The following is a 16,597-nucleotide window of genomic DNA, read 5'->3' on the forward strand; positions in this document are numbered from 1 at the left end:
AGGATACCGGGGTTATGGCAGCTAGCTGCTGCTATAACAACGATATTCCTCTTCAAACAGCCGATGTATAACAACGGCGGGCGGTCGGTAAGTTGTTAAGATAAAAAGCCACCTGTGCGCCCCTCTAATACTTAGTGGAGCCCCATCTCTGGCCAGTGAGGTCCACGAGTGTCTCGTTCTCCTGGGACTCTACCTCCTGATTGGCTGAGACACAACAGCAGCGTCATTGTCTCCCGCTGCTGTCAAATTCAGTTAGCCAATCAGGAGAGAGAGGGGGCATGGCCGAACCGCAGGCTCTGAGTTTGAATAGACACACAGAGTTGCAGCTCAGTTTGGGTGCCCCATAGCAAGTTGCTTGCTGTGGGGGCACTCAACAGGGAGGGGCCAGGAGCACAGAAGAAGGACCCGAAAAGAGGAGGATTGAGGCTGCTGTGTGCAAATCCACTGCAACAGAGCAGGTAAGTATAACATGTTTGTTACTTTTATAGATAAAAATTAGACTTTACAATCACTTTAAAGTGATTGTAAAGGTTTGTTTGTTATTTTTGTAAAAAAAAAAAAAAATGCCACACTTACCTGCTCTGTGCAAGGGTTTTGCACAGAGCGGCCCCAATCCTCTTTCTGTGGCGTCTCGACGGCGCTACTTCTCTTCATCAGGTTCCCCCACGGAGAGCCGCTTTCCATGGGGCCACCCATGCGGACATGCCGCCAAGTACTGCTGCTGCGTCCATTGACACAGACAGCAGAACCGGCCCCGCCCCCGGCCTCCATGTCACTGGATTTGATAGACACCAGCGGGAGCCAATGGCTCCTGCTGCTATCAATCTATCCAATGAGGACCTGAGACAGAGGCCAGAGCTTCTGGGCTCGAGCTTGTCACTGGAACAATTGGGTTCAGATAAGAAAAAGGGGGGCAGCTGCAGCGCAGAAGATTTTTCATCTGAAAAACCTTGAGGGTTTACAACTCTTTTAAGATACGCAGTGGTGTCATGTCTCCATCCCTGATCAGAGAGCAGTAATAGACCGATTTCATCCTTCTGCTCATCCTGCACTCCCTTTCTGTCAATATCCTCCTTGTCAGCACATCTACATGCAGCACACCAGACTGGCAGCTTGCTGCTGTACAGGGGACTGCAAGACAAATTCAGGTATTTACACTAATTGTAGTAACGCTGTACTCCAGGTAAATGGATGCAACTCTGTAATCAATAAAGCGGTAGTAAAGTGTAAAGTAAAACTTTGACCTACAGGTAAGCTTATACTATTGTCTTACCTGTAGGTCCTATTGAAATGGCCTAAATTTGCGCCAGCCGATGAGGTCACTGGCACTGCTCTGCGGTCTGGGCACGCTGAGTATGTCATGAATGCAGATAGCACCATGCCGCGATGGTACCTCCCAACAGGGCTGGTGCAAGGATTTTTGACAGTCTAGGCGAAACCTAATTTTGCCGCCCACTGGCTCCACCCCTGACCCCACCCCCTTTTCCCTGCAACTTTTTAATGAAGCGCCCATCAAATGCAGCCTCACCAGCGCAAATCAAATGCAGCCTGCCTCATTAGCGGCCACCCATCAATGCAGCCTACCAGCCCCCATCAATGAATGTCTGCTTGCTTACATTCATTCGGGAGTCGGGACACAGACACAGTCCTCCGCTACCATTGTGCCTCAGAAAATATGTGCAAATGGAGCGGCGGCTGCATGCTGATGCTGAGACTTAGTTGCTTGCTGCAGAGAGAAGAGTAGGAAAACCAGTGTCCGGGTGCCCTAGGCAGCAGGGCGCCCTAGGCGGCTGCCTAGTTTGTCTAGTGGTAGCACCAGCCCTGTCTCCCGTTCACACACATGGGAGTGACGTCATTGCAGCCCGGCCATTCAAACAGGCAGAGAGTGAGAACTCGGATGGAAGGGAGAAGATGGGAGCAACGGAAACGGTGACAGCTCAGCACTGGAGGGCTCTATTTTAAAAGGTAAGTCTGTCTTAATGCACTAGTATGCAGTGCATACTAGCACATTATGACACAACCCAAAAGAGGGGGCCATTACAAAAAAAAATCTTCGTACAGTTTACTACCACCTTAATACAGCATCAAATGGATTTTTAAATGCAAGCAATGTAAGTAACTGGAGTTGAAGCACAAGCAGACAATTATTTCATGTGCTGACAAGGAGAATGCTGCTAGGAGGAGAAAGCAGTGTGTCAGAAAGGAACACATTATTGTGCTGCTTCTCATTTCACTGTCCAGTCGGGGACTGGGGTGGGTCCAGGATGGGCTCTGAGAAAGTGGGTTGAATGATGCTGGCTATCAGAGTGAAGACATCTAGCAGCAGAAAAAAAATATGGTGAGGAAAATATCTGGCTTTAACATGACTACTGCAGCAAAACTAATTTTTTGAATTTTTTTTTTAATTGATTATCATTTATCTTGTTATTTTTGTCTGGAGTTCTGCTTTAGTTTTTTTTTTAAATATATCTAAAGATTCATTAATGAATACAGAGCTGCATTAATGTGTCTTTTATATCTGTGTGGAGTTCAGCTTTAGGCACATTAGTAAACATTTCACATCTGAATGCTGTGAAAAAAATATATAAAAAATATAAAAAAATATAATAAAAAAATAATCAACTTCAGAACCATTCATCAGCAAAAATGCTGCACTCACCTTTCGTTCTGGTTGAGGTAGGTGACTGGGCCATGGCTCTGTCCAGGTCTGCCTTCAGACTCTTGTTCTCCTCCTGCAGTTCCTTCACCTGTTTGGAGAGTTTGAGTAGAGCCATATTCATGGCTTTCTGTCTCTTCTGGGACTCTCGAGTCTCTGCAGGAGGTCTGTCATAAATCAATAAAGTCAAAGTCCTACCTAATAAATGCTATGGAATTAGACAGGAAATATTTAAAGCTGTGCGACTTTTTGTTGATCAGAAAATGCTGTAATTACCTGTTATTCTGCACTGCCCCTGTGAATAGGTGACAGAAGTTATATTTACAGGGAGAGAAACAAACAATGACACAAAGGGGGCTGATTTACTCAATCTGACTTTGCCCTGCGACTTCATGTGTTACTTACATATGGCTTCAATGAAAGGGATCAGACTTTAAACTGACCATACCAGGCCCTTTGAGTCTGGTATGAATCTTGAGGGGGGAACCCCACGCCAAAAAAAAAAAAAGGAGGAAAAACCGGAGTAGGGTCCCCCACAAAATCAATACCAGACCCTTATCTGAGCAAGCACTCCAGCAGGTCGGGGGGGACAAGCGAGCACCCTCCCTCCTGGACCATACCAGGCCACATGCCCTCAACATGGGGGGGGGGGGGTGGCTAGGGGTACAATGTAACCTATACTCATTCATATAGGGAGGTGGGTGGGATCTGGGGCCCCTCTTGTTAGAGTCTGAGAAGCCCCTTGCCTGTAGACCCCAAAAACCACCTGGGTTGTCACGAAGATGCCCTTGTCCCCATCAACATGGGGACAAGGTGCTTTAGGTTGGGGGACACACCCATGTGGCCTGGTATGGTCCAGGAGGGGGGGTGGGTAACTTTTTTTTTGTGGGGGTTTCCCCTTAAAATCCATACCAGACCCTCTAGTTTGGTCTTGGGTGGGGGACGGCCTTTTTTTTAAATACATTTTGGCATTGGGTCCTCGCCTCAAAATTGTCAGAGCACAAGTTGCATGCCACAAGTCAAGATATGATTCAGACAGGAAGCATTTTCAAAGTCGGACTGACATGAGTCGGACCAGTTCAGACGGCTCTCATAGGAAATCATCGATTTTGACATGTCATGTGACTTGTGCACTGGAAGTCGGAGCACATGTCGGACAAGTGTGAACCGACCCTTAAACTAGTACACACAGAATCTGGTGCAGCTGTGCATAGTAACCAATCAGCTTGCAGGTTTTATTGTTAAAGCTTAATTGAACAAGCTGAAGTTAGAAGCTGATTGGTTACTATGCACAGCTACACTAGATTCTGCGTGCACCAGTTTTAGTAAGTCTCTCCCAAAGGCCATCACACCATCACGAGGAGAGGATGCCAAGCAACAGCTGGCAGATACCCTTGGTCCCTGGGTGACCAACAAGTGAGATTGACCTCTTTTGTTATATAACAAATAGGTCAACACAATCTGGTGAGTGCGGACCTTCACTTGAGCACGTGGGGATACAGCAGAGGGCATTATTTTGGTGACACGGCACAGTACACTTTTCTACAGTTTATGGAATAGGCTTTCACTTTGGATTCAATTATAAGTACTATTGGAACTGAGCACTTTATATATTAAATTGATACTTATCACAATAGTAATAATTTATCACAGCATTACCAATGGTGATCAATTCTGCAAGCGCTGTTTTAGCACATATTATATTTGGGACAGTTGCTGCACATAAAAATATATTGGCGGTAGTGCTTATACAATATACATTTATTCACTATTAATTTTCTAAAGGAATACAAAGCGTTCTCTGTCTGATTGGACATGATAGAGCACGTGATGCCCCACCTCTCCAGTTCATCCATTCATAGAACGCTTTGTATTCACTCAGATAATGCAAAGCATTATCTGAATGGTGACAGCGCTGAGTGGCCGACCCCCTGTGTTCAGAAAGTAGCAGTCCAGCTGTGGGCTTAGGCTGTTGGAATGGCCAAGCCACGATGATTTCACACTCGTGCATGCGCAGGGGAGTCACAGTTGTAGCACAGCTCTCTCAATGGATGGCATGGCGTCTACTTAAAGTGCAGTGCGCATGCACTGGTAATGTCACTGGCTGATACACATGTAAATGTCTCCTAAACAGTGCAGGTTGAGGAGTTATTCACTGTACCTACAAGTAAGCTTTATTAGAGGTTTATCTGTAGGTACAAGATAAAAAGCGGAGTTTACTACCACTTTAAGACTCAATAGTGAAAGCATATGTCAGTCAAAATTAAACAAAATTAAACCTTGAGATGCATACCAGGAGCACAGCCTACTTACGATTTCAGTTTTAACTGCAGATGTTACTTTAGTGCATCCAATCAATTACGGCCCATGTTGTTGTTAGATCTGGTGATCTGAGAACCAGGAATTCACAAAACACACCCAATGCAGGACTTTGCATTTAGGCTGGGTTCACACTATCGTCGCATGCTGCTCACAGCAGGGGTCCAGTGTGTCCTGATTCACCGTTTCAGGTCTGATTTCAGCCCAAATTTTGGGCTGAATTCGGACCTGAAACGGAACAAAAGACGCACAGGACCCCTGTGCAAATTTGCCCTGGAGATATGTGAACCGGCTCCATAGAGAGCCGGTGAAAATCTCCTGCTATTATGAATTGGATGCAGGGAACCCACATCCAATTCGCAATGGTGTGAACTCGGCCTGATCATGCAGTTTTAGGCTAGGTTCACACCTGAGTGCCCACGTGGGCCAAAGTTTGTGTGGACACAAGAGCCCATTCATTTGATTGGGCTGCCGTGCCCTGTGACACGCAAGAAAGAAGTCCCTGCACTATTTTTCAAATTGCAGCCCGCATGGAACTTCGGTTCCTAGTTTGTTTGCTATTTCCAGTGATGGCGGCGTGCCATTAGAATTAATGCCACCCACCCGCGGGTCCCACATTTCTCTGTGTGGGTGGTTGTGGCTGCTGGTATTTGTGCGGGTCCCCCAGTGGCACCACCCAAACAGATGTGAACTTGACAATAGCCACAGACTTAGGGCCCGTTCACACTATTGCGATGCAAGAACCCTGTGGATCAACTGCGGGTTCCTGCATTGCACCCGACACGTACGGCAGTTCACACTCTCATAAGTGAACTGCTGGGGAGTGTCATTATATGTTAACGACACCCCCATTTCAGCTCGCATATCGCACTGCGAACGGACAGTTCTGACATGAATCGGATCGCATATGTGTGCAGTTGCAGTTTTTTAGTTGTCATACCAGCACAGTTTTTTTCTTTATCATTTATATTTGCCTGGAGTTTAGCATTAAAGTATAAGCAAGATACAACACAACATCTATCGTCGACTTACCTTTTTTCTTGCGTCTCTGCTTTAGCCAACAATAGCTGTAGCCGTTGAATCTATAGTATAGAAGAGAACACATTTTTCAATGTAATTAATTGTTTGCACCTCGAGCCAGCAGAGGAGCTGCAGATTTTAGGCAAACCAGAAGTACTGCAATTGCACAGTCAAACAATTTTGTTATATATGTTTATGGCACACAGTAAAATGATTATTAATATGTAATTTTACCTGAAAAAATAAAAATGTTCCATCTTTATTTTTTTATTATTAACAATGTATTGTCCAACAGGTCAGGAACAATCTTTGGGGATGATTACCATGATTATTTTTTAAGCTCCCATTTCTGTGTTCTAAATATATTAAAGGATGAGTACATTTTTTTTCTCCTAAATTCCAGCTCCCCTATGTACCAATGTAGCATTAATGTACTTCAATTGGACATGAAGGTAGGATAAAATGAAAGCTTTTTTTTTTTATTTCTGAAAAAGAAGCACATTAATGCTATATTGGTACTGTACATGTGAAGCTGAAATTTAGGGCATAAAAAAAGAAAAAAAAGGTGAACTTAACCTACGAGCTCCATTTGAAAAAGTGACCTTTTTGTGACCATTCTAGGGCTTATCAGACTGACCTGCTCTCACTGCTGCTGGGAATTCTGGCTGGTAACCAGGGTTGATGGAAGTTGTGTACTGGCTGGATCTCTGTTAAAGGGTTAGGTCACTTTTACAAAAAAAATAAAAAAAATAAGGGGCACCTGTATACAAAAAAAAAAAATGCAGCTTTGACTAAAGTTAAAAATTCTCACACATGGCACCATCCCACCTGCCTTGTTGCCGAGAAAAAGAGGACCACTCAAAACCAACTGCACAGGGGAGGTAACTATAACATGCAGGGGTGGACTAACAACTCATGGGGCCCCCGGGCAATGAGAGACTATGGGGCCCCCAGGCAACCAGACACACTGGGGCCACACAGTATACACAAAACACACACACACACAGTATACAATCACACAGTATACACAGTGGCGGAACTATAGGGGTCGCTGCAGTCGCACTTGCGACTGGGCCCTGCCATTCTGCCGCTGTGGGGGGGCCCAAGACCTGGCATCTCCCCTGCACCTCTGGCTGGCACTTTAGAAAGCACCGGGGGGAGGTGGAAAGCGGCGATCGGCAGCTCTATGGTGCCTGTGAGCTGCGGGATCTGCCTGGGGCTTGTAGTTCTCTCTTCCCGATTGTCAGTGTATACAGTGGAGAGGAAAGGGGAGGGGCCTCTGACCCTGGCAGGTATCAGTTTCACTTTCAGTGAGTCGCTCTGTTTGTACACTGTTTCTGATACATGCCCTGGTCAGAGGCCCCTCTCTTCTTCACTGTATACACTCGGGAGAAGAACTACAAGCTCCAGGGAGATCCCCCTGCCTGTGGACACCATAGAGTTGCCGATCGCCGCCTTCCTCCTCCACCAGCCAGGTACAGGGAAACCTCTGAAAGGGGGGGTCAGCTGTCTGGGTACCCTGATGTAAAGGGGGGGGGGCCCTCTGGGGACACTAATGTAAGGAAGGGGCCCTTTGGGGAGACTAATGTAAGAGGGGTTGCTCTCTGGGGACCCTTATGTAAGAGGGGGCTCTCTGGGGACCCTGATGTAAGGGGAGGCTCTCTGGGGACCCTGATGTAAGGAGGGGCTCTCTGGGGACCCTGATGTAAGGAGGGGGCTCTCAGGGTACCCTGATGTAAGGAGGGGGCTCTCTGGGGATCCTGATGTAAGGAGGGGGCTCTCTGGGGACCCTGATGTAAGGAGGGGGCTCTCTGGAGACTCTGATGGAAGGGGAGGCTCTCTGGGGACCCTAATGTAGGGGGAGGCTCTCTGGGGACCCTAATGTAGGGGGAGGCTCTCTGGGGACCCTGATGTAACAGGGGCTCTCTGGGGACCCTGATGTAAGGGGAGGCTCTCTGGGGACCCTGATGTAAGGGGAGGCTCTCTGGGGACCCTGATGTAAGGAGGGGCTCTCTGGGGACCCTGATGTAAGGAGGGGGCTCTCTGGGGACCCTGATGTAAGGAGGGGGCTCTCTGGGGACCCTGATGTAAGGAGGGGGCTCTCTGGGGACCCTGATGTAAGGAGGGGGCTCTCTGGGGACCCTGATGTAAGGAGGGGGCTCTCTGGGGACCCTGATGTAAGGTGGGGGCTCTCTGGGGACCCTGATGTAAGGAGGGGGCTCTCTGGGGACCCTGATGTAAGGAGGGGGCTCTCTGGGGACCCTGATGTAAGGGGAGGCTCTCTGGGGACCCTGATGTAAGGGGAGGCTCTCTGGGGACCCTGATGTAAGGGGAGGCTCTCTGGGGACCCTGATGTAAGGGGAGGCTCTCTGGGGACCCTGATGCAAGGAGGGGCTCTCTGGGGACCCTGATGTAAGGAGGGGGCTCTCTGGGGACCCTGATGTAAGGAGGGGGCTCTCTGGGGACCCTGATGTAAGGAGGGGGCTCTCTGGGGACCCTGATGTAAGGAGGGGGCTCTCTGGGGACCCTGATGTAAGGAGGGGGCTCTCTGGGGACCCTGATGTAAGGAGGGGGCTCTCTGGGGACCCTGATGTAGGGGGAGGCTCTCTGGGGACCCTGATGTAACGGGGGCTCTCTGGGGACCCTGATGTAGGGGGAGGCTCACTGGGGACCCTGATGTAGGGGGAGGCTCTCTGGGGACCCTGATGTAACGGGGGCTCTCTGGGGACCCTGATGTAACGGGGGCTCTCTGGGGACCCTGATGTAACGGGGGCTCTCTGGGGACCCTGATGTAAGGGGAGGCTCTCTGGGGATCCTGATGTAAGGAGGGGGTCTATGGGGACTCTGATGTAAGGGGGCTCTCGGAGGACCCTTATGGAAGGGGAGGCTCTCTGAGGACCCTTATGGAAGGGGAGGCTCTCTGAGGACCCCTTATGGAAGGGGAGGCTCTCTGGGGACCCCTTATGGAAGGGGAGGCTCTCTGGGGACCCCTTATGGAAGGGGAGGCTCTCTGGGGACCTTGATGTAGGGGGAGATCCTCTGGGGACCCTGATGTAAGGGGAGGCTCTCTGGGGACCCTGATGTAAGGGGAGGCTTTCTGGGGACCCTAATGTTGGGGGAGGCTCTCTGGGGAACCTAATGTAGAGGGAGGCTCTCTGGGGAACCTAATGTAGGGGGAAGCTCTCTGGGGACCCTGATGTAAGGATAGGCTCTCTGGGGACACTGATGTAAGGGGGGCTCTCTGGGGATCCTGATGGAAGGAGGGGGTCTATGGGGACTGATGTAAGGGGAGGCTCTCTGGGGACCCTGATGTAAGGAGGGGCTCTCTGGGGACACTGATGTAAGGGGAGGCTCTCTGGGGACCCTAATGTAAGTAGGGAGGTTCTCTGGGGTCCCTGATGTAAGTAGGAAAGTTCTCTGGGGTACCTGATGTAAGTGGAGGATCTCTGGGGACCCTGATGTAAGTGGGGGACCCGTACTCAGATATGTAATGACATAGAGATATATATATCTAATTTACATGTGTATGCCCGCCCAAGTGTATGACTTTCTTTTCTTCGCTGCTATGGGCTCTAGCCCGAGATCTTTTGTAGACCTAGCAACAACCTTGGTGGGGGCCCTTCATGGTTTCTTGCACCGGGGCCCTGAAGATGCTAGTTACGCCTCTGAGTATACAGCTTGACTACGCTACGTATTTACTACAATGGGACATTGGATCTTGTTTTGTTGCCACTATATTTCAAGCTCATCATGTGGTCCGCCAGGCCTTGTGGCTAAGTGGACCTGAGTGTTCCCCAGGATGGTGGTGTCTTGGGAAAACTGGTACTGCCACCGTGCAAAGCTTTTTGATATTAATGATAAGGAGCAATACAACATGAATGATATTAAATTCATGTCAGCGACGTCTCAGGAAACTTTTTTCCCAGCTTCTAAGGCCAGCTTGCCGCAGGTTCAGACAGTCCTTACCACATGGATTCCTGGCTTGCTGCTTAATGCCGCGTACACACGTAGCGGACTATCCGGCGGACTTAGTCCAGCGGACTTCCCGCCGGACTTTCCGAACGGGCTACTTGCCCACACACGCCACTTTTTCAGCGGACTAATACGGCGTACTAAGTCCGCCGGACTATCCGCCGTACTTTTGAAATGAACGGACTCGCCCCCACACACGCGGAGGAAAGTCCGCTCATTTTGAGCACGTCTCCAGGTAAGCATCCTCTGGGACTGTGACACCATAATGGGCGGGGACATCATCCGTGATGTCCCTATATAAGTCGCCGCGCGTCGTGTCCGTGCCACTGTGAGCGGAGGATGCGATGAGGCAACATCTGAAGAGAAAAACAGAAGAACAGAAGGCGGCGACAGAAGACCGGGCCACCGCCTGTAAAAGAGCTAGAAGAAGGCGCGGTGGCCCGGCAAGAAGAACCGAAGAGGGGGGCAAGACCCCCGAAGAGGGAGACAAGACCCCCGAAGTCGGAAGAACAGGGCGGCGGCGAGGAAGAAAGCCGGGCTCCTCCGCTAGTAAAAGAGCTAGAAGAAGATAGCGGAGGAGTCCGGTGAGAAGACCCCCGAAGACGGAAGACCCCCGGAGCTGTGCAATAAACTATTTTAACCCTTGTGTGTTGTGTTTTTTTTACTTTTTTTTCAGATGAATGGGTAGGGGTACATTGTACCCCATACTCATTCACATAGGGTGGTGGGCCGGTATCCGGGGGCCCCCTTATTTAAGGGGGCTCCCGGATTCCGATAAGCCCCTCGCCCGCAGACCCCGACAACAAACGGCCAGGGTTGTCGGGAAGAGGCCCTTGTCCTCATCAAGATGGGGACAAGGTGCTTTGGGGTTGGGGGGGCTGCGCGGCCCCGCCTACCTGGAGACGTGCTCAAAATGAGCGGACTTTTCTCCAGGCGGGAAAAGTCCGTTCATTTCAAAAGTACGGCGGACTGGCATACGCACGGCCAGATTGTCCGCCGAAATGCAAGTCCGGCGGGAAGATTGTAGTGCAAAACTACTTTCTAAGTCCGCCGTACTTTCGGGTCAAAAAATTCCGCCGGAGGCTACACACGGGGGGATTGTCCGGCGAACTTGAGTTTGCCGGACTTTTGCACCCGATTGTTTGATCGTGTGTACGCGGCATTAGCCAGCGTTGCTCTGATCCTCTCTGGCTGGCTTTCCAAGGGGATTTAGAAGGTCCCCCTGGACTTCTCCCAAGCCAAGGCTGACCCCCTGGAAACCCCAGCAAGCCCCTTTTCTTCCCGACCAGCTTGTAATGAATGCCCGGCCAGCTCTGCCAAATGCCTAGGGCAAACCACTTTTCATCACCTCAACCTGGCCCTCACCAGCTTTTTTTTTTTTATCAATAAAATTGATAAAACAGAATGGCATACACTTGGATGGGTCAGAAGACTTTATGGAGATTTGGCCACCCAACATTTCTCCTACAATAGGACTTTGGATATTGTTTGGAGGTTTTAGCAGATACTTGTATACCCCCCGATTATTGTAAAAATTGTGACATGAACTCTGCTATGGCCAGTCATGTGGGCCCTTGTTTTGAAGGCAAAGCTATTTGTCGTTCTGTACATTGCCCTACATCCTATGGACCTTAGTACATGCCCTAAAATCCTACTGACTTCTGCATACTGCCCTACATTATACTATCTGTTCTGCACCTTGGTCCGCCAGCTTGTCATTTTTTTCTTCAGCACTGACCAGTTTACTATACCTGTTGTTCAAAATCAAAGTTCAGCTTGAAGAATGTAAATGTGATTCTTTGGCAGAGGGCAGTACAAGGAAAGGAAAGTTGACTGTCCCGTCACACCCAGCTGCCCCTCACCAATCCCAGCCTGGTGGCTATCGCTGGGGTGACAGTGTGACTTTCAGAGACTGGAAAAATGCAAGGACAGGAGCATGAAAGCAAAAAAGCAAAAACAGCTTATTGGCCTTTTGATTGAATGGTGGAAAATTAACATTTAACCCTTCAACCGACCAACCATGATGTAATGTCACTGGATTAAATGAGATACTGGGTGAACTGGGATACTGGGAGAGAAGACCAAGGTGGGAACAGTCTCCGTATTATCGAAGGTAAAGCTAAAACAAAAATTTGAGGAATGTAAGAGTCGTAGGCATTCCGAACCAAATGAAATCGCTCCTTATGAGGTTAATACAAGATACCTGCCAAGTGAAAAACAAGTGAATATATTGAAAATGGCCATTCCTTTGCGAGACAACCCATGATCAGCAAGAAGCTGTCAAATCATTATCAGTGAGACGACAGAAAAAGAATGCAAGGAAAGAAAAGGGGCCATTAAGCAGGGGATTGAAGATATTGTATCCATGAGTTCCAAACCTTTTTAAACCTTGAGGAGGTGTCTTGCAAAAGCTAACCATCTTTTCTTTTGTTATGATCCACATTTGGTTCTGTTTCATCGCTGCCAAGTCCACAACAGCATTCTTCTAGGCAGTTGCGATCCAGCCCCTATTTCTATTATGCCACACCACCATGGCTATACCACAATACAAACTTTTGCTATAACCACACTTGCTGAACGCAGCCAAATCCCTAATCGAGCAGCAGTGAAAATTACAATTTTACAAAGTATTATTGGCGTGATTACCAATTTTCTGGCGACAACAACTACGTGTTTTTTTCCTATGTTGACTTGGCTGAGTGGAGTGGAGTGAAAGTGGCCTGAGAGATCAAGGAGGGAGTTGGTGTATCCTGCATTATACATACATTGGAAACTTAAAGTGGATCCCTTTTGTGTGGGTCAAAGGTGCAGTTAGACCATACTAGTGGACACATATCCCAGGTGAGGGCACATCTGGTGAAGGAAACCTCATGGCGCATGAAATAAATTATTGCACACTGTGGTGAAATAAGAAGAGGATTATTATCATCATTTTCTGGGACTGTTTATGTGGACTTTACAGTAGTTCTTTATTCTATACATATGCTATCAATGTTTTAAATATATTTTTTCACTTATAATTTGTTTCATTGTTATGAAAGGTTTTTAATTATATAGCAACACTTCACATGGGTTATAGGATAACATTTAGGTATATTTAAAATGATAGTATTTACGCTTTATGGTGGAACACAGATTGATTTTTATTATTTATTTCATAGTGCGGAACCATCTGCACATCACATACAATTGAGATTGTGTTAGGAGTGTGTGATTCACTTATTATTTTAGTTTAGATTTGGATGTAATGACATAGCAGCTCGCAAATACTTTTTTGATAAATAACACTGCACCATTGTACAAAAAAAAGTGCATGCCGATTTTTATTCTGTTGCTCTGCATGCATTTAAGTTACATTCACACAGAGGATTAAGACATAAGAAAGGAACAGAGCGCACAGGCTCATGGTGCAATACCGTTTACTAAAAAAAATTAGTTGATTATAATCGATGCACTTACAAAAGTAACGTGAACAAATGCATCCACATCCTGCAGTAAGAATCCCTGCATGGTGACCCTTACGAGCGCCATGATGGCTGGATCATCCGGTGGATGTATGTGGGTTCTTGGCGTGCATCCATCCACTGGATGATCCAGCCATCGCGGTGCTTGGAAGGGTCACCGTCCAGGGATTCCTACTGCGGGATGTAGACGCATTTGTTCACTTTACTTCCTGTAAGTGCATTGATTTTAATCTACTTATTTTCTTGAATAAACAGTATTTGACCATGAGCCTGTGCACTCTGTTCCTTTCCTGTCTTTACAGTCATCAGTATCCCGCTGATTGAGGAGCTGCAAGATGGTGTCCACATAGAGAGAGAGAGAAATATACAATTAACCCCTTATCGAGGACTAACTGACCAAGTAGTTGGTTTACCTGTTGTAGACATTTTGAACTCTAGCGCAAGGACAATTATTCTATATTTTGGTCTATACCATGGATTAAGGCTGCTGCGAATTGTGGTGGCAGAAATTCTCAGATTCCTGCTGTGACTCACAGCGGCTAGATAAATCCGTTGGCCTTTTTCATTCTAATGACAGGTCACCGGCAGCTGCAGCTATTCGTGGCTCTTTGCACAATCAGCGATTGCCTGTGGTGATCACTGCTGGATGCACACAAAATGCGTGCAACAGAGATCACCGTAGGTAATCGCAGGCGGTGTGCGGACAGCTGTGAATACCTGTAGCCGCCGTTGTCCTGTTATAATAAGGAATGGGGCCAGTGGCTGCACCTAGTCACTGAAAGCTACAGCAGGAATCAGAGGATTGCTGCCACTAAAATTTACGCTGGCCTTATTCACTGGTATGAGGCTGGGTTCACGCCTATGTGAATTGGATGCGGATTTCTCAGCATCCAATTCGCATAGCAGGAGAATATGACTGGCTCTCTATGGAGCCGGTTCACATGTCTCCGGGGCGGCTGTGGAGCGCACTGCACAGAAAAGATGTGCATCTTTGCCTCTGTATCAGGGCCGAATTCAGACAAAGATTCTGCCCCGATTCGTCCCTGAAAAGGAGAACAGGGACGGACAGCGTTGCTGTGCGATCCGCGGCCGGTTTAGGTGTGAACCAAGCCTGAATATATTCTAATATGCTACAATGGAAGAGTCGGATGTGAAGGACCTCAAACTTTACCTAATGAAAGGCATCACTGCTATTATGCTATTATGCCACCTCACTGTCAGCTAAATCAGGAATCAAAACACATTCAGCCCAGGTTCACATTGATGCGATTTGGCATGCAGTTTGACGTGCAAATCGCATGTCAAAACGGCGGCAATTACCAGCAATGGCAGCATCCGAATCGGTGCAATGTCACATTTGCAGCACCGCACAGATTCCCAAAAGTCGTTTCTGTACTATTTTTGGCGATTTCGAGATGCAATTTCCATTGAAATCTGTGCAGAAACCCGCACAGACGTCTCTGAAATCGTCCCTGAAGTCAGGACTGACATGCGGGAATGAAATTGTGCGGGTTCAGCTAAACTCGCACGATTTCATTTCCACAGTCAGTGTGAACTAAGTCTAAGCCCCTGTACACACGATCAGAGATTTCGACAACCAAATCCGTCGGATTTTGTCCGTCGGATCTTGTCCGAAACTGTTGCATACACACAGTCGGACTAAGTTGTCAAAAAATCCGATCTTTCAGAACGTGATGACGTAATTTAGTTACAATGGGACTACATTCAGGCTAGTAGCCAATAGCTTTGATGTAGGAATTTGATCTGAGCATGCGTGGCACTTGGTCCGATCAAAATTCGTTACACATGATCGGAGTATGTCCGATCGGCCCAGTTGGTCGGGAAATATTTCCAACATGTTAGAAAATTGGGTCCGACGGATATTCCGACGGAATCAGTCCGATGCAGACCACACACAGTGGGATTATCCGATGACACGGTCCGATAGGACACATTGCGACGGATTCTCCGACCGTGTGTACAAGGGCTTAAAGAGACTAATTGGCAGCCAAATGAAAGCAACACACGAAAAACCTATGATGATGATGATGATGATAATAATGTCAAATATTTGAAACTGTGTAGAGTTAGAGAATGGTCATAGTATCGGTAAGAGAAATACACTTCTCAGACAGCTGTTGTATTAGTATGACTGCGGTGGATCATTGGGTTATAAGCGGTTCAGGGGGCGAATGGATCACTTTTCTCAGCTACTGTACATTCCCCACCTACCTCTTCATAGTAGGTCTCCATGGCTATTCTCATCTCTTCCACACTAGTTGTTTTAAGATCTGTCTGCAATTTGCTGCACATAAAGTAAAAAAAAAAAAAGTCAATAATTATACACAAGCTAAAGTTTATACACAAGTATAGGACAACATCTGCTGAACTCCAAACATGATCTTTATTGCATACTAATATTGGTCCAGCCTGGAACATTGTAAATATATCTCATATCTGCGGGGGGGGGGGGGGCTTACTGGGAAAGCTGAAAATCGCTGTAGTAGTTGTTGCTACTACAGCCATAGCCACTATCTTCTGGGTCCTGTGTGCCTTGAATACGAGTCATTCTCTGATTGGATGAGGTGGAGATTGAAACATCACCTCCCCTCCTCTCCACCTTGTCCAATCAGAGAATGCCTTGTATTCACTGAAAAAAAAAATCAAGGTGTCCTGTGAATGGCTGCAGTGTCAGCGAACCATTGTAGTCAGTGAGTAGTGAGGAAGCCGCTCGGCACAGGACCGAGAAGATCATGGCTATAACTGTAGTAGTGCCGACAACTATAGTAATTGTTAGCTTCCCCAGCGGCCCTGGGTATGAAATATGCATACTTACATTGTGCCACGCTGGACCAAAAACTATGCACTAAAGATCATACCTGGAGTTCAGCTTTAATGAGAGGCAATTGGGTTGATTTACTAAAACTGGAAAATGCTAAATCTGGTGCAGCTTTGCATAGAAACCAATCACCTTCCATTTTTTTTTTTGCCAAAGCTTAAAGTGTTTGTAAACCCTTACAATTACCCAGTGAAATGACTGGCCTTAGGTCATACACAGAGATTAAACAAATCCTCCTAAATAAGTTGTACCTGTTTATCTGCAGTCTTCTTTTCTCTACATCCATTAAACGTCCAGAATTAAGGATGAGCTCCGGCGTGTTCGCAC

At 47.5% G+C, this 16,597-nt stretch overlaps 1 protein-coding gene across 2 annotated transcripts in view; it reads right to left on the bottom strand.

The window, feature by feature from the left end:
- Positions 1-16,597, bottom strand: part of IQCE (IQ motif containing E) — a 114,215-nt gene that overhangs the window by 47,569 nt on the left and 50,049 nt on the right. For both annotated transcript variants that reach the window (XM_077449158.1, XM_077449159.1), the window contains exons 11-13: positions 15,664-15,736; positions 6,008-6,057; positions 2,660-2,823 (exon numbers count right to left, since the gene is read on the bottom strand). In XM_077449158.1, coding sequence (XP_077305284.1) covers positions 2,660-2,823; positions 6,008-6,057; positions 15,664-15,736 — 287 coding nt within the window. The remainder of the gene's footprint in view (positions 1-2,659; positions 2,824-6,007; positions 6,058-15,663; positions 15,737-16,597) is intronic.

The sequence above is a fragment of the Lithobates pipiens genome, unplaced genomic scaffold (assembly GCF_037356315.1).
Source record: "Lithobates pipiens isolate NorthernLeopardFrog02 unplaced genomic scaffold, aLitPip1_a1.2 Scaffold_22, whole genome shotgun sequence".
In the NCBI taxonomy this organism is placed as follows: domain Eukaryota; kingdom Metazoa; phylum Chordata; class Amphibia; order Anura; family Ranidae; genus Lithobates; species Lithobates pipiens.